The sequence below is a fragment of the Marmota flaviventris genome, chromosome 19 (assembly GCF_047511675.1).
Source record: "Marmota flaviventris isolate mMarFla1 chromosome 19, mMarFla1.hap1, whole genome shotgun sequence".
NCBI lineage: Eukaryota > Metazoa > Chordata > Mammalia > Rodentia > Sciuridae > Marmota > Marmota flaviventris.
The window spans coordinates 37,734,357-37,757,335 of record NC_092516.1 but is presented as its reverse complement, the minus strand read 5'-3'; the positions used below and the strand labels follow the sequence as shown (position 1 = coordinate 37,757,335).

The 22,979-nt window shown below is 48.4% G+C and overlaps 1 protein-coding gene across 1 annotated transcript in view; it reads left to right on the top strand.

Moving 5' to 3' along the window:
- The first annotated feature begins 334 nt into the window (after positions 1-334).
- LOC114080924 (kinesin-like protein KIF19) overlaps positions 335-22,979 on the top strand; it is a 45,209-nt gene continuing 22,564 nt past the window's right edge. Inside the window, 12 exon segments of the mRNA XM_071605249.1 lie at positions 335-1,180; positions 2,216-2,296; positions 6,301-6,411; positions 8,360-8,447; positions 9,358-9,494; positions 9,737-9,862; positions 10,541-10,735; positions 13,738-13,840; positions 13,843-13,871; positions 14,458-14,580; positions 17,676-17,823; positions 21,722-21,899. Coding sequence (XP_071461350.1) covers positions 1,010-1,180; positions 2,216-2,296; positions 6,301-6,411; positions 8,360-8,447; positions 9,358-9,494; positions 9,737-9,862; positions 10,541-10,735; positions 13,738-13,840; positions 13,843-13,871; positions 14,458-14,580; positions 17,676-17,823; positions 21,722-21,899 — 1,490 coding nt within the window. The 5' untranslated portion in view covers positions 335-1,009.

Here is a 22,979-nt window from a genome sequence, read left to right as displayed (position 1 = left end):
CCCCGTTGCTTGGGGGCTGTTGGGTGGGCCTGAGCCCTCTGAAGCCTTGTCTTGGTCCTGTCTCTATGAAGCAAAAAGAGTGCCTTGTTCTGTTGATCAGGCTGGGGCTTTTACTTGCAGGGCAGAGGGTTGGGAGACTTAGCTTTTAAAGGGTTGCTCTCCCTCCCTCAAGGGAGGGTATCTGGATACCAAGAAGGGGAGAGGAAAATGGCCAAGTGTGAACTGTGCCCTCGCATGAACCATCCAGTGGTTTTGCAAAAGCAGCACAGTGGTTTATGGAGCGGGAGGGCCTGAGAGCTCCTGGTGAGCTTAAGGGATTAATTAGCTGGGGCTCGCCTCTGCCAACTGTCCAGCTCTAGTTGGGATCCTGGAGGGGCTCAGACTTGGGCTTCACAGGCCCTGGCTTTGTGTGACTTCATCAGCACACAAGGGCACTGTCCTGTTTGTAGCGCATCTCTGACTTTGGGCTGGGTCTTCCTGCAACCCCTCTGCCTGCATGGCCTGACAAGTGCAGTCTGCTGCACTGGGTAGGTTCATAGGCAGTGCCTTCCCCAGGGACTACAGTGGAAAAGTTGAGCACAGCGTATAAGCAACGAATACAAGCTGAGCAGCCTCTAGTCAGGCCCTGGATGTGCAGATGAGCAATGTGGGAGCAGAGAGAGAGTCATGTGGAAAAGGGCATTTACAGCGTGGTTGTTTCCTTTAGCTGTTGCTGGTTGTCCCTTGGGTGGAAAAGCCCCAAGATGACCATGATCTGCTGCACTGAGGCAGCCCCTGAGGTGGGCCACGGCTCCTGTGTTCAGGGTGGGAGAGGGGAACTCTACAAAGAGCAGGTGCAGGCCCTGTCAGGGCAGGCTCACCATAGACCAGTAAGACCCATGGACATGGGGTTGCTATGGCATTAGGTGGTACACAGATAGGAAGCCTGTGCTGACTTCTAGTTACTGGCTCATGTGCTCCTGTCTTGGTCTTGGAGAGTTTCTTAGGCATCACCCCTGGGACCCAGCTGATGTCATGGGGCAGGGCGGGGCTGAGCTTAGACCGCACCTGGCTCTGCTTCTGCCAGGATAACGGCCAGACCCTGTTCTGCAGCATGCCTTCCCACCAGGTTGCTGGCCCTTCCCCAGCCCAGGGTAGCCCAGCCTTGAAGGAGATGGAGCCCAAGGACCAGCAGCTCATGGTAAGCACCCCTCTCTCACCCTTTGTGTCCCCTACCCTCCCAGTTCTCACTTCCCTTACACTCTGAACCCACCACCTTGGGACAATCTCTTAACAGCCGTCTCATGTCCAGGGTCCCACCTCTGCTCCGCCAGAGACCTAGCGACCTCATGCCCTCCTCACCATGTCTCCAGACTCCTTACCCCCTGCCCTGTGACCCTCCCTCCCCAGGGAACTTGGGACCTGGACCAGGACTCAGTTGGGGGCAGGACTGTGCTCCTCAACCCCTACATAGGCCCTATCCAGACCCATCTGTTAAGTGACTTGACCTCAGCTTTTCTGACTTTGGGGGAACTAAAACCAGGGACTGGCCCCAAGTGTGGGCTGGTAAAAGAGAGACCAGTGATATTGGCCCCAGTTCATATATAGTCTAATTCCAGCCATCTTCCATTTGGGAAGTAGGTGGGTTTTTTTTGTTTGTTTGTTTGTTTTTTAGTTGTTGATAGACCTTTATTTTATTTATTTATTTATTTGTGCTGCTGAACCCACTGCAAGAATCCGGTGCCTCACACATGCCAGGCAAGTGCATTAGCACTGAGCCACAGCCATAGCCCAGCCCGGATGTAGGTTCTTCTGTGTGCTCACTTTGGGCCTGGTCACACTCCATAGCTATGTGACCTTAGGCAAATACTTCCCTCTCTATGTGCCTCAGTACCTTCTTCTGTTCCACAAGGGTGACATAACCATGTATTCCTCAAAGGGTTGCTGCAAGACATAAATAATTTCATGCCAGTGTTAAGTTAGGCAGGGGCTCGGGTAAGGCTCAGTAGTGGAGCCCTTGCTTTGCTTGCATGAGGCCTGGGTTCCATCACCAGCAGCACAAAAAACAAAATAGAAGGGAAAAAAATGACTCCGGAAGGCTCCTTCTGCTTCACTGAGTTTGTATGGGACATCAAAGAAGGACAGGAGGGAGTTTAGGCTGGGCAACTTGCTGTTTGAGGAAGAAGGAGCAATCTTAGAGGGACTCGTGAACGTACTGCTCCTGTCCTACCCACAGGTGGCGCTTCGAATCCGTCCACTCAATGCAGCAGAGTTGGAGGAAGGAGCCACCGTCATTGCCCACAAAGTGGGGGACCAGGTGAGGTTGGGAGGCACAGAGGCACAGGGTAGCTGTGAAGCTCACCCAGCCATGCACATTTACCTGTGTAACTCATTCTCTCAACAAATGCTTATATAGTAGCTCCCACCCACGGGTCAAGTGGAGGCTGACAAGGGTCCCGCCAAGTTTGTTTTTATTAATATTGTGTATAATGTTGGGAATTTCATCCAAACGGCTGTGGTAAAGACCTCTGGTGAGACACTGGAGCAGGGCTGGGAGGCAGGAAAAACTAGGCAGAGTGGGCAGCAGGCTGGAGTCCTGAAGCAGCCAGGTGTGGCCTATTTGAGAAGCAGCCGGAGTGAGCAGAAGAGGCTGGGAGAGCAGTTTTAGTAGGCCCAGGTCTAGATCTGCAGTCAGACTCCCAAGAGATTCTCCTTCACTGCCGGCTCACTGCCATTGCTAGGGATTTCTCCTTAGAGACAGACTCAGAGCCAAGTTAACCACATGGTTAGCAAAGCTTTTGCCCTTGATTTCCACCTGCAAGAACAAATGCCAAATTTGGGGTATGTCATTGGAAAGTGGGTGGGTTTTTTCATTTGTCATTAGGAAGGTGTCTTCCATGAAGAATGAAATGGCTCTGGAGAGGTGGTTTATGCTGAAGTCCGAAGGACCCAGATCTTGGTGGTGGGCATTCCCTGTTGACAGCTGTCCCCTGGGGTGGGGGTACCTATCCTGATTTGGCAGGTCAGGAAGAAGACAATTGGACAGAACATCTGTGGGGTGAATGGCAGGCAAAGAGATTGGGGTGAGTCAGCACTGAAGTTGCAGAAAACTAAGCTAAAAACACAAGACTGCTGTTACATTGAGAGAGTCAAAAGTTTTGCAGGAAAGGATGTGGATTTGCTACAATGGATGTGGGAACACTGAGTGTTACTCTACTGAAACTCATGAGGTAACAGCATAGTGCAGTCAGAGGTGCAACTGTCACCTGATAGCAGTAAGTCAGGAAGTGGTAGAGAACTGACAGAGATGCCACCCCCAGCATGCTCATGGGCAGATGTGGTGGTGTAGACCCAAGATCAGTGAGAACAGTGGACATGTTAGGCGCAGGGCCTGTGCTTCACACAGGCTCATAGCATCTCGCTGTGCACTGTAGATGACTCACTCTGAGAACTGAGTTCACATCACATACATTTCACCAATTCAAAGCACGCCATCCAGGGTGTTTAATTCATCCTCAGGGCTGTGTTACCAGCATCTCTATCCAGTGACAGAATGGTTTCCTCACCCCAAAAGAAGGCCCCATTCCTCTTCCCCCTCTTCCTGCCACTGGAAGCCACCAGTCCACTTTCTGTCTCTATTTTATTTAAATGCAATCTTGGAGATGCAGCCCATTGCTTCTTCCATCTAGCCTGAGGTATATGAGGGTCGTCTATGTTGCAACGTGTGTATGTGTGTGTATGTATGTATATATGTGTGTATGTATACGTGTGTATATATATATGTGTGTATATATATGTGTGTGTGTGTATATATATATATATATATATATATATATATATATATATATATATATATATATATAAAATGAGGAATTGAACCCAGGGATGCTTAACCACTGAGCCACATCCACATCCGTTTTTATTTTTATATTTTTTTGTGGTGCTGGGGATTGAACTCGGGGCCTTATGCATGCAAGACAAGCACTCTACCAATTGAGCTATATCCCTACCCCTCCTGTGTATTTTTTGAGACAGGATCTCCAGAGTTACTTAGAGCTTCCCTAAGGTGCTAAGGCTGGCCTTGAATTTGACAATCTTCCTGCCTCAGCCTCCCGAGCCACTGGGATTACAGGTGTGCATCACCCACACCTGGCATGTTTTATTTTAACTTTTTATTTTAATCTTTATTTTATTTATTTATTTTTATATGGTGCTGAGGATCAAACTCAGGGCCTCACACATGCTAGGCGAGCACTCTACCACTGAGCCACAACCCCAGCCCTTATTTTAACTTTTTATGGTGAAGTAACTTCAGACCATTGAAAAGTTGCAGGAGCCCTATAGGGCTCCCACATTCCCTGTGTCTAGATTTTCCAAATGTTAACATCTATCCATGTTTGCCTGCTCTCCTACTTCCCTGTGGTACAGACCTTTTTTCTGGAGTGCTTGGAGTAAGTGGTGGGCATTAGGGCTCTCCCCACTCAAACATTTTGGCATACGTCTCTTGAAAACAAGAACATTCTTGTAACTGACCTCAGGGCAGTGACCGAAACCAGGAAGTACATGTTGATCTAATATTATCTAATCTATAGACACTCATATTTTGCTGATTTTTCTCAATAATGTTCTTTATGATAAAAGAAAATATTTTTTTGGTCCAAGAGTCATGCCGCTGATATATATAATATTTTAAAGTTAACAGGATTCTCAGTTACTCTTTTTTTTAACCTTTATTTTCTTTATTTGTTTTTATATGGTGCTGAGGATCATACTCAATGCCTCACATGTGCCAGGCAAGTGCTCTACCATTGAGCCATAACCCTAGCTGATATTTTTGAACACCCAGGACTCAGTGATTTCCCACCATCACCCCTCACAGCTCTTAACAGGTGGGTTCTATGATCACAGCCATGTTACAGAGGAAAAAACTGAGGCCTGGAAAGTTGAGGCAAAGGATCCGAGGTCTCCCCGCTGGTAAGAAATAGGAATCCAGGCTACAGGGCTCCAGAGCACACTTTATTATTATCATTTTTTTTTTTGTAGTTATTGATGAACCTTTATTTTATTTATTTACATGTGGTGCTGAGGATCAACCCCAGCACCTCACATGTGCTAGGCAAGTTCTCTACCACTGAGCCACAACCCCAGGCCTCCAGAGCATTTACCCCCTTCCTGGCTCTGCTGGGTTAGGAGCTCCTAACAGAGATTCGTCTGATTTCTCCTGCAACACAAGCCGAGCCTGCAGTGGGTCTGTTCCTGCAATCCTTGGAAGGAGAAGTAAGACACAGGAAAGAGGGTTGGCTTACATTATGGAACAAGTGCTGGCCAGAAGCCAAGAGCAGGCCTGGAGACCTGGACCCAGCCCTGCCACCAAATCCCCAACAACCTCTAGTAGGCCCTTGCCTCCCAGGACCTCTATTTCCAAAGCTGTGAACAGATGGAAGGGTCGGGCTGTGGCCAGATGGTGGGGCTCTTGGTGTTGCCCAGCAGTGTCCCCCAACTCCACGGTTCCTCTCAGGTCCCCACCAGCCAGGATGTGTTTGGCTTCTAATTGCCACTGTCTTCCCCACCTCCCAATTCCCTGGGAAAGGCTCCTTTGAACCTCTCTGTCCCCAGAGAGCCTAATACCCTTTGCTTCTTAATTGCGTATTTATTTGAGGTCTTTATGTGAGGTGTGAAGTCAGAGACACCTGGTGGAGGTTGGGGGCGACCAGGCTCTCAGAAACAAAGCTATGGATGGAGGGTTTGGATGGTCCTTTTGTTCTCTTTCCTTTCTCTGGCTTCCCCTCCCACACCTGGCCCCAACCAGAGGCAAGAGCTGAGAAAGAATGAAAATACTCAAACACCATGGGGTGACTACGGTGTGAGGTGGCCAGCCCAGCACCCTACGGTTTACAAAATCCCTTGTTCCCTTTTGTCCTCATAGTTCATAGAAGGGTTTGTCACACAGGCCTTGGCCCAGGATGCGCACTGAGAATGCTGGCCTGTTGTGCTGAGCTGGGCTGTACCAAGCGTGACTGGGTTGCCCTCCTCAGGCTGAGGTTGGAGGGACATCTCTGGGATGAATGTGAATGTGGCTGCAGAGCTCAGCAGACCTGGAGTTGCTGACAGTCATGCTTTGGTGGTTCAATAGCAAGAGACATCACCCCCTCAGAAAGTGAGTGGGGAGGTGCTATGGTGGGGGGTGGTTACTCACCACACCACCAACTTGAGCACAAAAGACGTAAGCCCTTCTCGAATCCAGACCTCATCCAGGTGGGTGCCTGAGCTGGAGCCCTTCTGGTGTTCTGACCAGCCCTCCACCTGTCTCGTTGTTCCCAGGTGGTTGTGCTTATGGACCCCAATGAGGATCCTGAGGACCCTCTGCGTGCACACCGGTCACGGGAGCGCACCTTCATTTTCGACACTGTTTTCGACCAGCACGCATCACAGGTGCCCACTCATCTGCCCTCCCCCTGTCCACATTGGGCTGCAGGGCCTTTTGGGAGGGACTGGTGGCCAGGCCATCTCATGGGTCTTCTCCCCAGGTCTCCCTCAGGAACAAGGAGGGTGTGGCCAAAATACCCACCCAAGGTTCAAGAGTAGGAGGCCCTTCCGTGGACACAGGGGCCACCAGGTGCTGGCACTGCCAGGAGGCTTCTCTTTAGTTCATTCACTCACCACTTCATTCCACAAGGCGGGCTCTGTCCTGCCCCCGGTTAAAGTACAGTCCCTGCCCCATGTGGCACATATCCCAGCAGAAGAGGCAGATGAGGGCAAGGGGAGAATACGCTTATTTGTGACATCGGCTGTACCAGGCCAGGCAGGAGTGGGCAGTGAGGGCCTTTCTGAGGAGAGACATTTATGCTGAGACCTGAGGGAGGAATGAGCCAGCATGGAACAGAAGGGGGGTCCAGGTGGAAGCTCTGTCATGCCCACTGCACAGGTGGGGTGCCTGCGGCTTTGTAAAGCTACATAGTGAGGCCCAGAGCTGGGCATTTGGGTCTGGTGTGAAGACACACTCCTTCACCTTCACAACACTACCACCAGTTAAGGGACAAAACACTGTCCAATGTGTCATCTGCCCCTCCCTTCTGAGTGGGACCTGGATACTCTACATTATAGAGGGAGCCAGGGCTCAGAGTATGACAGAGAGAGCCAGTCCTAAAGGCTGGTCACCTTCTGGGGTACAGGAATTGGACTCCACACCTCAGTGGAGAACTGGTGGAGTTTGTGGCCATCTTCAGCCTACCACTCTTTCTGACCTACGCTGTCTGCCCATTGGACCCCAGAGGCCAATTCCCATGGATGGCATCTCAGCAAGGATTGCAGAGCTCACCAGAGGGCCTGCTGGAAACACAGTGGCCACCTGCTGGTACTAGGAATGTCCCCCTCGGTTCAGGACTTAATTGGGAAGCAGAGCAGAGCCCCCATGGCTGTCTGAGCAGGCTGTATTTCCTCATTCTCAGAGTCTTCATGGCCTCGAGGGTAGAAGGAACTGCTCATTGACGGGCATCAAGTGGCTGCTCTGTGCCATGTCTGTGTTCCAGGCCCCAGTAAACCTCATTTGACAAACCTCACAGCAACCCTGTGACACATACAGGAACACACCCTCATTCTGCAGATGAGGAAACAGATCTCTGGAAGTTAGCCACCTGCCTAAGGTCACACAGAGGGCTGCAGACCCCAGATTCTGATTGTACATTTGAAGCTAGAGGGAGGCACTGCCAACTTTGGGGTCTTCCAGCCCAGGCTATAGGTCGTATCATGAGTGGAGAACAAGGTCCAGAGTGGGCACCCAGGAGGTACAATATAAGGGGTGTCTGCTGTTTCTGTCAGGCCAGTGGGACCTGCAAAACACACCAGCCCTGGAGTGTCTCTCCTTGGACTCCCCTGTGGACAGCGTGTTCACCACCCATACAATCCTGTTGCTTGGCACTGCTGCCTTGTATCATGTTCTACCTGCCCACCATCCCAGTTTATGCTTGTAAAGATGGTCAAATACTCTTCACATACTTCCAAGTCTGTCCCTCCTAGTCCTTTGTTTCTTTTCTGCTCCTTTCCATTCTCTCAGAAGCCCTGGGAAAGACTCGCCTGTGTTTGGTAGCTTCATGCATTAGTCCTTCTGGTGGCAGGTCCCTGCTACCTTCTCATTTAATCCTCGTTCAGAACCAGGCTGTGAGGTCAGCACTGTCTCACACCATGAGGCTTGGCATGGTGGAGGCAGTGGCCAAAAACTACCCAGCGACAGCCTGGGGTTAGTACCAACACCAGGCTTCTCCCTCCTGTGTGTTCCTGTGCACGTTCAGAGAGAGCAGACATTTGTAGGTTCTGTCCTCGCCAAGCAGTCAGATGGTCAGACTTGGGCTGGACTGTCCTTTGACTAATCTTCTGTCTTCAGGAAGACGTGTACTGTGCCACCATCCAGCATTTAGTGGAAGGCGTCATTTCTGGATACAACGCAACAGTGTTTGCCTACGGCCCCTCAGGTACCAAGCAGGGCTGGTGGCAGTGGGCCCTCTTAACAGCATCAGACCCTGTGTGGGGGCACCCTGCAGCCTTTCAGCAGCTCTAGGGGTGGGTAGAATATTCTTTTATTCTTTTTCCACAGATGAGATGCTGCTTAGGGGGGCTTGGGGAACTTCCCCAAGGTCATTCAGTCACCAGGGGGGATTCTGGAATTGCACCCAAGCCTACACTTTTCTGCCCACAAGAACCCATAGACTTTCTGTAGTTACAAGTTGTGTTCAACAAGCATTTGCAAAGCTAAGTTACCTCTCATGCCTAGAAACTAGAACCACAGAGGATTAGAGCTGGGCAGGCCCTGACCTACCACTGTTTAGACAAGGAGACAGGTCCTAAGAAGCACCTTGGTCAAAGTCATGCTGTGTGCATCTATTCCATTCATTCATTCAATATGCATAACAAGCCCTACCATGTGCCAGGCTTTAGAAGGAAAAGAACAATCTTTTCCTCACCTTTATGTGCAGAGATGAGGGAGACATTGAAGCATCCCTGAGATGGAGGCACCTCCTTACCTAATGCAATATTAATTCTCTTTATTATAAAACAACGTATCAGGGGCTGGGGTTGTGGCTCAGTGGTAGAGCGCTCGCCTCGCACGTGCAAGGCCCTGGGTTCGATCCTCAGCACCACATACAAATAATAAATAAATAAATAATATAGTTTAAAAAAATAAAATAAAAATAAAACAACATGTTAGGCCTGGGGTTGTGGCTCAGTGGCAGAGTGCTTGACTAGCATGTGTGAGGTTATGGGTTTGATTCTCAGCACTGCATATAAATTTAAAATAAATAAATAAAGGTCTATCAACAACTAAAAATAATATTAGAAACAAAACATGTCTGAGCCCACTCAGGAATTCCCACCCCTCCTCAGGTGCAGGGAAGACCCATACCATGCTGGGCATGGATGCGGAGCCTGGCATCTACCTGCAGACCCTCACTGACCTCTTCCAGGCCATCGAGAAGACCCGGGACAACATGGACTATAGCGTGTCTATATCTTATCTTGAGGTGGGCCTGCCCACCTGTCCCCGTTACCCCATCTCCATTACCCCATGGACATGATGGCACCAGATTAAACAGCTGTATGTGTGAAATCCCCAGTTCTGTGTGTTGCCCCAAATGCTGGTTGGCCTATAAAAAGCCTTGGTCCTTGGGGTTGATGTTTTCTGCAGTTCAAGCCTCCATGGTGTGTAGGTCTTTATAGTTCTTTGCACCAAAGCTACTTTGTTTCAAACTTTCTCTTCTCCCAGATTTATAATGAAGTGATCCGGGACCTTCTGAACCCATCCTCAGGGTTTCTGGACTTGAGGGAAGATTCTAAGGGCAGCATCCAGATTGCAGGAATCACAGAGGTCTCCACCTCCAATGCCCAAGAGGTGAGGACGACGGCAGCCACACACCAGAGCCCACCATCCTCTCCTGGCAAACATCCACCTGCTGAGGTGCTCAGGGCAGACATTACTGATGGATCCCACATACTTTCCTTGGCCTCTGGTGCTGACCTCAACACGGTGCCCCAGCAATCACAGCATCAGAATTCGCTTAAGTCCAAATCCATTTGCCATTCTGACCCTAATGGTGACTCCCTTAATGAAGGCAGGTTGCAAGTACTTCTCCAGCCCCATCCTCTCTCTCCATCTGCTGCCTCTGCTGATCCTCCCTGGGCACCATGATCAGGGTGCTCAGCTGAGGTTACTGCCTTGAGTTCCATAGCATAGCAGATGGGTTTTTAGCACACCTGCCAACTCCAGCAAATCTGTACTGTTGCCTGGAGTTCCATGCTACAAAGTGTTGTGGAGCTGTGCTGGACTGTGTGAAGAAGGGATAGGTAGTCCACTGGCGGGGTAGAGGACAGGATGGGCAGTGGCCAGAGCCAGGATTCTGCCATCTCCTGTTAACTAGTTGACCAGAATTGCTCCCACAGGTGAGATGCTGCCTTCCTGCTGTAAGCATCCCAGCCCTGAGGCCATCCTTTTTCTCTTTTCTGGGTGTTTCTAGAAATGGTGTGTGGCTATGCAGACAGTCCTTGACCGCCTGCCTGCTTCTGTCCTCAGATCATGCAGCTCCTCACCAGAGGAAATCGGCAGCGCACGCAGGAACCCACAGCCACCAACAAGACGTCATCCCGCTCCCACGCTGTGTTGCAGGTCACTGTGCACCAGCAGAGCCGCAGCACAGACCTGGCAGAGGAAGCGCGCCTTGGGAGGCTCTTCATGGTGGACCTGGCGGGCTCAGAAAGGGCATGCCAGGTCCATGCCCACCCTTTCAAATGTCATTATGATCACTTCCTTAGTGTCTTGTCCCCTTCCAGTTTCTGGTGGAACCTTGCTGTCCCTGACTAGCTATGTCTCCAGTGCCCAGTTCATCTTTCTGATGGAGAAGAAGCACATGCTAAATGTTGAGGGAAATGAGCCCAGAGATACAGGGGCTTCCTTTGCCGCAGGCTCTTCGGGGGCATGAGCCACACATGTGCTTGCCCTTGGAGAACTTGGAGCTCTTGGGATTTGCTTGTGGGCAATTTCATCCAGGGAGGCAGGTCTTTGAGAGTCAGGGTCCTCAAAGAGGCTGTGGGAGCCAGAGGTGATGGAGTCTCAGGGCTGAGCCTAAAAAGGTCCTGAGGAGCTGGGTGAAGTACAAGGAAGAGCATTTCAGCAGAGGGAACAGTGGGGGCAGAGAGGCTCTGAGGGGACAGTATATGTGACTTGTGTAAGAGGCTACAGGTCCTGCTCCAGGCACTGCAGGGCACTAGCCCAGTGCCCTCCCCAAGTTCCAGGCTCCTTTTTCCTTGCTCCTCCTGTCTAAGTGAGGGCACTACGCTCCTTAGCTCTTGTCCAGTGGCCTGAGCATTGCTTAAGGGCAGGCTCTAGCCTAGGGCCAGGCCAGAGAAGGAGCTCATGGAGCTGTGTGGGGCATCATTGTCATCAGCAAGTGACACTCCATGTCCCTCTAATTAACCAGGCACTTAAGGTTCATAGTCCATGTGCCCCTCCTGATGTGGACTGAGGTGGGCAGCATTGTGCCTGTGCCATAATGTGGAGCTGTGGCTGGAGTCAATGTGACCTGGACATGAACAAAGGTGATGAGAAGTTACCCAAGCTTTGAACCTGGGAGAGTCTGGCCCGAACCATGCCATTCTTGCTTTGACACTTCCTTTCTCACTTTGGTTTGCACTGTATGCCCTGGATGTTGGGATGGCGATCTATCACTGCCCTATATCTACCCCTTCCCTGGGTCCCCAGGTTGCTAAAGCAAAGCAGGGCCTGGCCCTGTCAGACTCTTTTAAAATGTATTAACAGAAATTGTAAGGCACAGTGGGGCCAGCAGATCAAGGAATGACTGCCATTCCAAGCTTGTCAGGGTTCCCAAGAGAAGCAGACAGAGAACAAAGGGAAGCACTGGGTGGTTCAGGAGGGAGTGGGAGCAGGACTGTAGCAGAGACTTTGATGTGGTTCCCCAGGAAGGAACAGGTGAGCAGAATCAGGACAGGCAGGCAGAGGGTTGGCCAGTCTGAACAATGCCAGGGTGCTCTGGGACCTGGGTGGGGGCATCCCTAGTTGTCTGTACCTGGCCCTGGATGACTAGGGTAGGGGGATGGTGGCCCAGAGAATGAGGGCCAACAGCAGTGGTGGTTGGGGTATGAGCTATGGATTGGTGAGTTTGCAAGTGAAAAATGAATTCTCAGGTGAGTAGTTTACTGGCTTTAGGAATTGACTAACCCTGGGAGGATGGTCCCCGCCAGGGTCAACAAGGCCCCAGATGTTGAAGCATCAGAATGCAGAAAATAGAAGGCATGGTTAGTACAGACAGATCACACACAATGCTGAATGCAGTGGAGGAGAGCCCTGAGCTCTGGGCAGCAGCTAGGATGGCAGCTGTGTTTTTAGAAGGCAAAGTGGGGACCAGACTGGCCTTCCCAGAATGTGGCTCTGGGAGAGGGTACCAGTTAAAGGGTCTATGTCCTGGATCCCTGCCCTCACTTTGCTCTATATTAGTGTGTGCCTGTGGGCTTGCCACCGTCCCTCCCTGGCTTTGGTGTTTAGTGTTTACTCAGTGGCCTTGATGTACTGTCTCTGGGGTCTGCTCTGCTCTTACAAAGAAAACCACTCACATAAGACAGCACAAGGTGTCTGAGAAATGCCCTGGTCTTTCACAGACATGTGATACAAGTGGCTGCCCTGGCTCTAGGCCATGCTGGCAGCCCAAGTCCTACCCTACACTGGCTTCTGCTTAGTGAGAGCAACAGCTATGTTTGTTGCTCTCTTGGGTACCTGCTCCATGTGGCCTTTCCATACACTATTCTGTGAAATTATCACCATCACTGCCCCTTTGAGCGAATAGGAACACAGACAGGGAGATTTGTCAGCAATAAGTAGTTTCAGTCATTCTCAAACCATGCTTGCAGTTGACTCCAAAATCCTGCCCTTAAAAAGAAAGCAATAGTAAATTTTTTTTTTCTGATTTTAAACATAAAGGGCAAGAAATTTGGAAAATATGGATAGGCAAAAGGAGGAAAATAAAAATCCCTCCCTGCAGTGACTGTATTTTGGAGTCCCTTTCTTGAGGCAGCTTGGACTTAAGAGTGTGTGTGGGGGGCTATTGCATATGCATTGATTTGGCATGCTGCTGTGTCTAGGGGTCTGCAGATGTCTGGGCTCTGGGGACACATGGCCAACAAGTGACAGGGGGTGCCTTTGTGGAACTTGTATTCTGTGGAATATCAGGTGAAAGACACTGAACACATGAAAAGTGAATGGTTTCCAAGAGAGCTAGTAATTTGAAGAAAACAAAGAAGATGGCATTGGAAAGTATGGAAGGCTGGGGCTGTGGTCTCCTCTCAGAGAGCCGGGTGGGAGCCCTCAAAGGAGGGGGCCTGAAGGACCAGAGAGTGCCAGGGTAGGAGCAGGTCTTCCCAGGCAAAACCCCACACACCTATTTTTAATATAAAGTGGGTCTCTCTGGACAGACGTCTCTGTGTCTGTGTTTACCTCATCCAACAATGAGCATCTTTTGCACATGGGTCAGAGCCCAGCATCACTGGGAATGCTGTGTGCCACTCCACTGCACGATGCCAAGGGTGTCTTCCAGCCCCAAGAGCTCTCAGAGAACAACCCCACCAGGACCAGGGCAGGATGGGGGCTGTTTCACTCCCTTGCCTCCAGGCCTTTGTCCCCTCCCTGGGGATGGAGAAGTGGAGGTGGAAAGAATGAATGGGCCCAGAGCCACCTGCTCAGCCTGGCCTCTTCCTGCACAGACCCAGAACCGGGGCAAGAGGATGAAGGAGGGCGCACACATCAACCGCTCACTGCTAGCACTGGGTAACTGCATTAACGCTCTCAGTGAGAAGGGCGGCAGCCGGGCGATAGCAAACTCACGCGTCTGTTGAAGGTGAGTGCTCCTGGCTGGCTAGGCTGTGTGGGCCTCAGTGGGTGACCGTGTCTCTCAGGAATTAAGTCACCTGAGAATCAGGGTCCTTCCAGGAACCTCTGAAGGCAGGAGAACACCATGAAACTACCCTGGTCACTTGTCCCCATCCACTCCCTGCCCCCAGCAAAGTCCAGCTTTATTTGCAAACCCCTGGTGACGAGGAGCCTACTGCTTCCCTGTGGCTGCTAGTCCCATCCCAGATGGCTATGATGTGAGAAGATACCTCTTTTTACTGATCTGAATGCTGTCACCTTATTCTACAGCAAGGCAGGGTACCAATAAACACATAGGCAAAGCAGTAAATAAATGTCCCTATAAATTTCATTTCTTGGTCTAATCTGCTCTCATCAGAGCGGAAAAAAGACAAGGTGGGCCTGGAATGGGTCCCACTTCATCCTGCAGTCACTAGCCCCTTATTCCCAAGCATCATTGGCCCTTTTCAGGATTTGGTCCAGGCAGGTCTGGTGGTGGCTGGGGGAAGGCTTTGCCCTGGCCAGAGGGGAACGGGACTCCCATCACCCCAACTCAGTGGCTTCCACCCAAGCAGGATGCCCTGGGAGGAAACAGCCGCACAGTAATGATTGCCCACATCAGCCCAGCAAGCACCAGCTTCGAGGAGTCGCGGACCACACTGCTTTATGCCTACAGGGCAAAGAACATCAAGACGCGGGTAAGGTCCCTGGCTTGCTCACTCAGTCACTCCCTCTCTCACTCACTTGCTCATTCATTCATTACTCCTTTTTTGTGGTTGTTGTTTTATTTGTTCTTATTAGTTATATATGACAGTAGAATGTATTTTGACATATTATACATACATGGAGTATAACTGCCCATTCTTCTGGTTGTACATGATGTGGAATCACATTGGTTGTGTGTTCATATATGTACATAGGAACATTCATTTACTCTTGAACTCACTCGTCCATTTACTCACTGATTCATTCACTCTCTTGTTCATTTACTCATTCACTCATTACTTGCTCACCCACCCATTTTCTCACTCATTTGCTAACTCACTCATTCATTCACTTGCTCATTCATTCCCACATTTTACACTTATGCTCACTGCTGGGGGTGGCTGTCATGCACAGACCCTGCAGCTAGATGGCTTGGGTCTCTTTCTGCACTGCTGTCCCTGGCTAGTGACCTCTGTGCCGACTTCCATTGTCTCTGCAGTGGAGAGATGAAATAACAGCCAGCCCTTGTAGAGACTTTACCTACCCACATCTGCATGCTTCCTGTGGCTGCAGCAATGAGTTACTACAAACTAGGTGACTTCGTCTCTCACAGGTCAGAGATGAAGGTGTGGACAGTTCCTTCTGAGCCCCTCTGAAGGCTCTACGGGAGGATCCTCCTCCCCCTTCAGCTTCAAGAGGCTCTGGGAGTCCTGTGGCTTATGATTGCCTCTCCCCATCTCTCTCCATTTTCACGGGGCCTCCCCTCTTTTCTTTGTTTCTCTCTTCCCTCTCTTTCTCTTCTTGGTGGTACTGAGGATCAAAACTAGAGTCTTACACATGCCAGGAAAGTGCTCTACCATGGAGCTACACCTCAAGCCCTTTTTATTTCATTTTGAGACAGAGTCTCGTTAAGTTGCCCAGGCTGGCCTCAAACTTCAATTGTTCTGCCTCAGCCTCTGAGTAGCTGGGATTATAGGTACGAACTACCACACCTGGTTCTTTTAAAAGGACAATTGGCATTGGATTTAGGATCCACCCTGATTGAGGATGTTCTCATTTTGAGGTCAATTATATCTAAAAGACCATTTTCCCAAATAAGTTCATACTCACATGTTCTGGGTTAGGCCATGGGCACCTCTGTCTATGTGCCAGGCATGGCTGTAAACTCTCCCTGTAGTTTAATTTATTCTATTCTCACAGAAACCCTAGGAGGTGTGTCCTATTTTATCTCCATTTTACAGACTGGACAACTGAAGCACATGTCACGTGGAACGTGACAAAAACTCAGGGTCACTCCGGGTGAACTGAGCTGCATGAAATAACCACACAGGAGACAGAGATACCTTTTTCTTTGGGGTCTTGTGACGGTTCCTTTGATCTTAAGGGTCCACAAAAAGAGAGAGAGCAAGCTCATGCTGAACCCTTTTATTGAAGAGAAGCCATGTAAATGAAGCAAGTGGTCAAGTTTCAGGGGGTTGAGTCTAGCTTTGAGATGTCTGCTGTCAGCAGGTTGACTATCACTCAGGAAGGCCACAACCAAAGGCAGAGCAAGAGAAGGGGACACACAAAGGGTGTTTCCATGAAACAGTCTGTCCTAAACAGGACAAAGGGGTAGTATTACACAGGAATAGGTGAGTGTAGCTCAATCCATGGGGCGACACACCTACATCTGAAGACGGGTCTTCAACCTTCCTGGACCAGGGGAATGTCCAGGTCACTACGAGATGTAGTGACCAGTCAAAGCTTCTCTGCTCCAGGATGGAAGGCACGAATTATTCAGAGTGGCTCCCCACATGCTGCTATGGCAAAAGTAACAGAGAATACTGAATTAATGGAACTTCAACAAAGAGGGCTTTCAGGTGAGATCTTTTGGGGTGACATGAAAGCTGAGCCCAAGAGACAAGCAGCTAAGAACTTCATCACAGAAACAGGAACCCTGCCCACTAGACACTCGTCCCCAGCTGGGCTCCCGCTATTCTGCTCTCTGTCTGTGGATTTGACTGCTCTAGGGACCTCAGAGAAGTGGAATCATATAGTATTTGTCCTTTTGTGACTGGCTTATTTCGCTGAGCATAACGTCCTCAAGGCTCATCCATATGGTAGCACGGATCAGAATTTCCTTCCTTTTCAAGGCTGAGAATATTACTTTAAAGATTACAACTTAAGCATGTTTTTTTTTAAATTTTTATTTATTTATTTATTTTTAGTCATACATGACAGTAGAATGCATTTTGATATATAATACATACATGGAATGTACATACATCAATCATATTGTCTATTCTATTCTGCTGCCCTTCCTATCTTCCCCACTCCTCCCCTCCTCTCCCATCCTTTCTCTTATCCACTCTAATGTGACACACTTTTTTTTTCCTTTTACTCATTACAACATCATATATGTATTCTGTATAACAATGAGGTTCTCCTCCCATCTTCTGTGCAACTCCCCTTCTCCCTCTTTTTCCCTCCCACCTCTCTTCCCTATTTAGTGGTAGTCTTCTTCTCATGCTCTTCCTCCCTATCCCATTTTGAGTCACCCCCCTTATATCAGAGAAGACATTCGGCATTTGTTTTTTAGGAATTGGCTAACTTCGCTTAGCATAATCTGCTCTAATGCCATCCATTTGCCTGCAAATGCCATGATTTTATTATTTTTTAGTGCTGAGTAATATTCCATTGTGTATAAATACCACATTTTTTAAAAACCATTCATCTATTGGAGGGCATCCAGGTTGGTTCCACATTCTAGCTATTGTGAATTGTGCTGCTATAAACATTGATGTGGCTGTGTCCCTGTAGTATGCTCTTCTTAGGTCTTTTGGGTATAGTCCAAGTAGGGGAATAGCTGGGTCAAATGGTGGTTCCATTCCCAGCTGTCCAAGGAATCTCCATACTGCTTTCCAAATTGGCTGTACCAATTTGCAGTCCCACCAGCAGTGTATGAGTGTACCTTTTTCCCCACATCCTCGCCAGCATTTATTGTTGTTTGACTTCATAATGGCTGCCATTCTTATTGGAGTGAGATTAAGCATGTTTATACATCATCTCCCACGCAGTTTTGACCTAGGCCACATGTCCTTTCCACTAGGTCAAGCGCAACCTATTGAATGTCTCCTACCACATCGCACAGTACACGGATGTCATCTATGACCTACGCAGGGAGATTGAACACCTTAAATTAAAAATTGAGAAACAAGAGAAGAAGAAAAGCGAATCTGGCATCCCAGATGTACAAGGTAGTATGAGTGGAGGCCTCGTGCCTCCTGCTGGCCTCAGTGGCTTTGTCCCCCGCCATGGTTCCGTGGCCAGCATCCCTGACCACCAGACCCATTCCTTCTCCTAGCCTAAGCATGTGGTACCTTGTTCACTATGAGCATCTTCATTCAAAGAGTGACTCAGTGACCCTGCTGTGGGCTTTTGTCCTCACTCAGACGCTACCTAACTGGGAACCCATAACCCCAGCTTCAGTTTCTGCTCCTGTAAAATAGAATTGGATTATTTTCTGCTTTTCTCTAATTTTTCAGTTTTTCGTTCTTTGTTTAACATTTCTTCTCCTTTTCTCTTTGTTCTCTCAACTTTTCATTTTTCTAAACTTCTAATTCAGCTTTTTAAAAGATAATCATTTTACTTTGAAATAGTTCTTAGATTTACAAAAAAGTTGCAAAGTCAAGGCATTAAGTTTCTAACTTCCCTGATGGTTGCTTCTGATGCCTATTATGTTATTGAGGTGGAATCACTTAAAATCAACCATTTTAAGGTGAACAATCCAGTGGCTTTTAGTCCAGTCACAATTTTGTGCAGCCTCCACCTCCAAAGCACTTCCATCATTCCAAAGTGAAACCCCATGCCTATAAGGCAGTTTTCCCTGTCCTCTGTGCTCCACAAGTCAGTTTCATTCAGTTAGTTTCCTCCTAAGTCTGGAAGCACAACATAGTTTGACATTAAGATGACAAAATTTGGGGCTGAGGTTGTGGCTCAGTGGTAGAGCACTTTCCTAGCACATGTGAGACACTGGGTTCAATCAGCACCACATAAAAATAAATAAATAAAATAAAGATATTATGTCCCTCTACACCTAAAAAATTAAAAAAAAATGACAAAACTTGTCAGCAAGTTAAGAACACTCAAGCATATTTTTATCAAAGCTGGGTGCAGTGGCATACATCTGTAATCCCAGCAACTCAGTAGGTTGAAGCAGGAGGATTGCAAGTTAGAGGCCAGCCTCAGCAACTTAGTGAGGCTCTGGCCAAATTAGTGAGACCCTATCCAAAATAAAGAAAAAGGGCTGGGAATGTAGCTCAGTGATTGAGTGCCCCTGGATTAAATCCCTAGTACAAAAAAAAAAAAAAAAAAAAAAGAACACTTCTATTAAAGTCAAATTCAGTAGATGTGCATGTACATACATATTCTTTGCTCTGTTAAGAAGGTATGTCTTAAGGCTGGGGTTGTGGCTCAGTGGTAGAGCACTTGCCTACCATGTATGAGGCACTGGGTTCAATCTTTAGCACCACCTAAAAATAAATAAATAAGATAAAAATATTTTTCCCATCTACAACAAAAAATATTTTGTAAAAAATGCCAGGTAACTGAAATATTTATTAAATAGATAATATAAAATAATGTAAAATCAAGTGTGGAAAGATAGCCTTAAGCAGTGTTATTGGGATTGTAAAATGGGATTGGGTTAACACAAGAGTGTGTGTTAATGTGTGTCTTTGGGAGCCCTGGTGAGCACAAACCTAGCAGTTAGCCCCTTCATGCCTCTCAGAGAGGACAGGCCCTCTGTGCTCAGGGAAGCTGTGACCAGCGAGCCCCAGAGTACCCATCTTTCAGGGCTAGAATGAGAATGCTGGGGTGGCCTCCTATGGAATGCTCTGTGCCTGTTTCGTAGGATAGGGTGAACATCATGCAGACAGATAGCCCCCAGACACATAGCTGGGGAGAAGCACGGGAAGGAATAGGGCCACCGTCTGATGCTATAAATGAACACCCAAAGCCAAACACAAAACCACATTTAACTTCATAGACACGCCCATGTCACAACCTTGCAGAGGAAAGACCTGAAACCATGATAACCATGGTTATTGGTGAGGAGGGGACTGGTCTGAAAGAGAAGGTGATCAGATGATCAAGAGGGTCTTTTGACTCTTGATGTATTATTTGAAATTTTAACAATAAAAATATGTTCTCATATTGCTCATGTGAATACAATCATTGCTCTGTATTTGAGGAGAATCGGTTCCAGTCCCCCTAAATATACAAGTCCTCAGATGTTCCGTCCTTTGTGTAAGATGGCATAATATTAGCATACAACCTACACAATTCTCCTGTATATTTTTAAAGTTTTTTCCTTTGAGATGGGATCTGGCTGTGTTGTCCAGGCTAGTCTTGAACCCTAGGGCCCAAGTTACCTTCCTGCCTCAGCCTCCAAGTTGCTGGAACTACAGTTGTGTGCCACCAAGCCCTGCTAGTAGCTACTTTTCTTTACATGCTTCTTCCCCAGCCACATAGCTGGGGGTCATCTGTCTGCATGATATCCCACCCCACCCTTCATAATACCACATTCCATAGGCGGCATCCCAGCTTGCTCATTCCAGCTCTGAGATGGGCACTCTGGGGCTTGTGGGTCATAGCTACCCTGAGAACAGAGGATCTGTTCTGGAAAGGTGAGAATTCTGATGAAGCAGCAGAGCTGGTGAAGGGAACTCAAAGAAGGGATGCTGCAATTGACGACAGGCTAAATTCCCTGGGCCAGTGAGACTTTGAGGGCCAGAGGGACTTGGGGGTGAGTAGAATAGGAAGTGTGATGTTGCAGAGAATTCACTAAGCTAGATAATTATCAAGAAGCTTGGGCTCTGGGGCCAGTGGTCGACAGAGAGTCACACCATGATAATTTCTCTGCTGGCTCTTATTTATTAGAGTTGGTCTAAGGTGGTCTCTTGCTGACCTGAGGTCATGACAAGTTCCCCTTAGGTCCTGCTGTGCTGTGGGGCACTGATGTGTGGACTCTGGAACATTACTTCATGAGCATTATCTGGGGTACCGTGCTCCCAAATCTTGCTGGTATGGTTGTAATGACTCCTCTGGACACATCACGATTTATTTCATTAATTCAGACTCCTTGATATTTAGGTCATGGGGACAGGCAACAAATTACATAAATTAGAGTGCAGCTACCTACTGGGGCACAGCTACCCTGTGGGAAGACCACAGGGCCTGAATGAGGACTTGGGTTCAATCTCCAGCAACGTGAGAAAACAAAAACAAAAACAAAAAGCCAAAGATTAATTACTAGTTAACTATTAGGTAAGAATCTATCACTGAAACAGAAAGCATAAGTTTCCTCCTGCTCTGTGGAGCTCACAGTCTAGAAGGAAAACAGATATGAAGTATTTATTACAAAATACCACCTAATTACAGACATGTAGAGGACTGTGATGGAGAAGCCAGGGTGTTATCAGAGCAAGGGGCAGATGCAGAGTAAGGATCTGGCAGGGTTTTGCTGAGAAAATAAGGTCTAGACTAGAATGGCTAGCCCAACCTTGCCCCTCTTTGAATTACTGAGACTCAAATGCCAAACACTTGACCAGAAACCAGATAAAGAGAGGGTTTTAATCCTTCTAAGTCATCTATCCATTTATCTATCAGAATAACCATCCATCCATCTATACATCCATGCACCCTCCTACTTACCAGTCCTTCTCCTCCTTCTCCTCCTTTTTCTCCTCCTTCCTCTCCTCCTTCCTCCTTGCCCACTCCCTGCAGGGAATACTGGGGATTTAACCACTGAGTCACATCCCCAGCCCTTTTTATTTTTTTATTTGGAGACAGAATTTTGCTAAGTTGCGTAGGGCCTCACAAAGTTGTCCAAGCTGACTTCCAATCTGTAATCCTCCTATCTCAGCCTCCCAAATTACTGGTATTACAGGTGGTGCCCACTGTGCCCAGGCCCTACTCATCTTTCTACCCACACACATGTGTATTCATCCAGGCAACCATCCGTCCACCCACCCAGCCAGCCATCTTCCATTCATCCACACTTGTATCACTCCCCTCCATGGTGGGTGAGCATGGGGTTCAACCCTGGCTCAGCCAAACTGCTCCTGGTACAGCCATCCCCCTTCCTGCCTGCAGTCACAATCACCCCCCATGATACAGAGGAGGACAGCCGCCTGCAGATGAATAAGATCCGGGCACAACTCATCGGGGCCTTCAAGGAGCAGATGGAGATGTGGCGCAGCCTGGTGGAGCTGGAAAACACCAACATCGAGCTGCACATGGACATGTCTCGCCACCTGCTGACCATCGCAGAGTGAGTGTGGCTGCCTGCTGTGTATCCTACACACCCTGCACTGTCTTTCCTGGGCAGGGGTCCCCGCCTGAGGTAGTGGGGACCACTGGTGGGAGCCCCATACATCCTCTCCTGCCTGTGTTGCCCCAGAAGGATATCAGCCAAGGTCAGTCTCCTTTGCCCATTCACCCCCTACTCTTCTGCTCCAGTGGCTAAGCAGAGCCAGGTAGGAGAAACTTCCAGACCCCTTTGTTCTCTCATAAGCTGTGATTCAGGGTCATCCCTGAGGGTTGGCAAGGATCAACACCAATTTTGGAAGAGTCCTAGAGAGCTATCAGCTTGCAGATGGTGTCACTTCTCCTGGGCCTCAGCTCTTTCTCCCATTGCACGCTTGCTCCCTGTCCATCCCTGCTGAGGGGAGAGTGACCACATTAGAGACTGACCATGACATCCATCATCTAACCTAGGACACAATTTGGGGGCAAAAGGGGCACTATTTACCATTACACTGGAACAAGAGGTATCCCCTCAACTGCCCTGGACAAACTAGGACACACAGCTACCCACTATGGGTCATTTAAAACAGCCCTGGGATTTAAACTCATTTCTTTCCTTTACCCTCTACTTCCAGTTCTACCCGTATTTATTCTCCTTCCTTTCTGTTTCTTTTCTTTTCTTTTTTTCAATGACACAAACAGTACAAGACTTATATTAGAGGAATTCTAGATTTTAAAAACGTGCTCACAGTCTTGTCCCTCTCTGGCCAGATATCTTCTGCCCTGACTCCCTTTATCCCTCTTTCTTGCATAGTTTCCATGGGATCCTCCTGTTTAGATTTAATGTGGCACCTTGCACAGAGCCCTGAGTTGTCACAGTTATCATCACAGAGCCCCAGAACCTGCAGGCTGTCATCATCCAGCTTTTAAATTTTTTTTTTTTAGTTGCTGATGGATCTTTATTTTATTTATTCATTTATATGTGGTGCTGAGAATTGAATTCAGGGCCTCTCACATGCTAGGCAAGAATTCTACTTTTGAGCTACAACCCTAGCCCCCTTATACAGCTTTATAGTGAGGAAACTGAGGCTCAGCAGGGGCACAT